Here is a 2,830-nt window from a genome sequence, read left to right on the forward strand (position 1 = left end):
TCAACTTTATGCTCTCTAATATCTTTTATCAATGTGTAAAAGGATTTTTTGAATAAAGAAAGATAGAAAAAATCTAATTTATAATTAAGGGTTTTAAATATGAAAAACCTTTTTTACACTTATTAAATTAATTAATTTCCAAATTATGATTTTACCCCTAAATTAGGTTTGAGGCGCATATATAGATTCACATCCTTATCTCAAAGAAAATTTTAAACAATTGTCAATCAAAGTAAGTAGAGAAAATTTTCATGTCATTTTATTTTAATTTTTTTTAAAACATATAATAATGTTAAAAATAAATATATCTTATAAATAAAAAAAATTATTATAAATTTTTATAATTTATTTTCTGAAGAAATAAATTCTTTTTATTTCGTGTTAAAAAGTAAAAAAGAAAGAATGAATTAAATATACATGGTAGGAAGGCCACCGCCATGCAAGTCTTTAGCTTCCATGGTCAATGAGGTTGTTATTCAACATGGGTCATTGTCAAAAACCATTGAATTTTTTTTTCCTTCAAAACCCATAAATTTGCCGTACTCTTTTGGGGACTTTGAAGAAGCTAAGTGGGGTTATGGTTGATAAAAAAACAAAGCCGTGGTCCAACCCTATAAACAAGTCCAAATTGATGACTTTTACTTGTAAAAACCCTTTCACTGCAAACCAAATTCTGAAAGTTCCCATGTACATGCATTCCTCATCATCCACCCACCCACCAGCCCTAATCATCCTAATATTCCTCTTCTCTATTATTACTCTCTTATACTCATTAATTATTCATTAATCATCATCTCTAGGCTCATGATCAGTAACTAATCTTATATTATATTGATTCATATCATCTCTTATTCTTTATCTTAGTATAAAAGTATAGTACCATTGGTCTGATCATTAGTTTGGTTCAGATCATATGGACACCTCCAATTCTCAAGATGGGTACTACTCAGACATGGATGAGAGCTTCTCCTTCACCTGCTGCGATTTCAGTGATGATGAAGGGGACGACAACGACGATGACGAATCCTATATTGAAATCGCGCTCGAGCCCTTGCCTACTAAGGACGACGATGATTCGAAGCTACGTGTCTCGTTTTCCTCCTCTAGGGTTCCCTTGAAAGAATTATTCGTGGATCAAGTACCAACCCACCAAGTACTCCTATCTTCTGATGCTTCATCATCATCATCATTGTCATCATCCTCATCGTCTAAATCTCGGGGGTCTGAGCTGATTACTTCAGGCCTTCCGGGTACTAATTCCAAAAGTAATAATAGTACGAGGAGGGTGCAATTTTCGGCCATCAATCGAGTACTCAACGCCTTTGTGTCGAGTAGTAGGGTACCATCATCAGAGGAAACCGACCGGATTGATGAAAACCGGCGACTGGCCAGCGCGGAGAGCAGGTAAGAATATTCTGCAAGTTTTGATGACAGATGTTTGACTAAATTAATCAAACATTTGATATTTTCTTTATTTCATTTTTGACTGAATTTAAAACTCCAACTTAGAAAATCAAAGTCCTAAACTCACTAAAACCAAAATTTCAGTCAAATAGGGATAACTCCTGTACTAAAACAAGGAAGATTCAAAATTAATTGTCAACAGTTTCAGCTCTATTTTCCAGTACACCAAACAAGATCATAATTTTTCTGGTCCAAGAAAATATTTCCCCTTCAATTGATTAATCTGCATGGATTTGAAGGAAAGCATCTAAGGTCACAACCGCCATAAACGGCAGCATCACAAAGATCTTGATCAAGTTTCGCTCCATCAAAATCAGACCAATGCTCACATCATTTGTGAAACCCCGTCAAGGCAAAGGCAATAAGGTAAAATCACAAGAGATGAGTAGTACTATCTGGAGTCATCGGAAGCTGATCAAGCCATTGGATAACCGGACAGTAGGAGAGGGCCGGGGAGATTGCAGAAGAAAAAAAACCAAAACCTCGGCGGCGATGGATATAAACATGGAGGCCATTAGAGGGGTGTTGGAAGCAATTAGTAGTATGAGCATTGGTGGGAGGAGCAAGCAAACGAAGACGAAGATGAAGAGCTGCCCGGGTTCGATCAAGTGCTCGCCAATTAATGAGAGAGGAGTCGCAGATCGGGAGAGTAGAGGTTACACCAGGGAGAACTCAGTCCAGGCTGCCATTGCCCACTGCAAGAGATCATTTGGGCAAGCACAGGAGTTTAGTTTTTGAAATTGATCAATTCATTTTCCCGTGTTTCTTGTCCAGGAAAAAACCTTTCAAGAAAATTTCTAGGACTTATTCAATCCCCAAGCGCAAATAACCTTAGGACAGAAGGCCTGTTGCCGGGCCATTGTGGAAGAACATTGGGTTGGGCCCCCAAGCTTGGTGCCCAGCCCAAAGGTTTGGGGTGTCCAACCATTAGTAGCTAGGTAGGTGGAAAAGGCCTATCTAGCCTTTATAATATAATATCATCACTTCGTAGCATGATCTTATCAGTGCTTTGTCAAAAAGTGACCAATCACAACGTGTCAAGCACATAATTTGATATAATTGCTTTGTATAGAACTTGTTTTTTACTTTGTTCTTATTTATTTATACATGGTCTCATTTGTTTATATCTTTATCAACTTTCAATAGTTAAGATTGTAAATTCGGTCACATTCATATATGAAGTAACCAGATCCAGTAACTTATATTTTGATTTGGGGTTTCAAAGCCAAGATTTTGGGCTGGACACCAGGTTGGGCCGCCAAGCCCACTGTCCTGTCCAAAATTTTGGGCCATCCAACCCAATGTTAAGTGCCTGACTAGATAACCTGAGGTGAAAAATTGAGCACAATTAATTTTGACCAATAGT

General features: G+C 37.3%; 1 protein-coding gene across 1 annotated transcript; it reads left to right on the plus strand.

Annotated features, from left to right (window-relative positions):
- Positions 1-659: 659 nt before the first annotated feature.
- On the plus strand, positions 660-2,588 carry LOC104879960 (uncharacterized). The gene is made up of 2 exons (XM_010654800.3): positions 660-1,404; positions 1,704-2,588. Exons 1-2 carry the CDS (start codon positions 914-916, stop codon positions 2,200-2,202), a joined length of 990 nt encoding a protein of 329 aa, XP_010653102.1. The 5' UTR covers positions 660-913; the 3' UTR covers positions 2,203-2,588.
- The last annotated feature ends 242 nt before the right edge of the window (positions 2,589-2,830 follow it).

The sequence above is a fragment of the Vitis vinifera genome, chromosome 8, assembly GCF_030704535.1.
Source record: "Vitis vinifera cultivar Pinot Noir 40024 chromosome 8, ASM3070453v1".
Taxonomy (NCBI): domain Eukaryota; kingdom Viridiplantae; phylum Streptophyta; class Magnoliopsida; order Vitales; family Vitaceae; genus Vitis; species Vitis vinifera.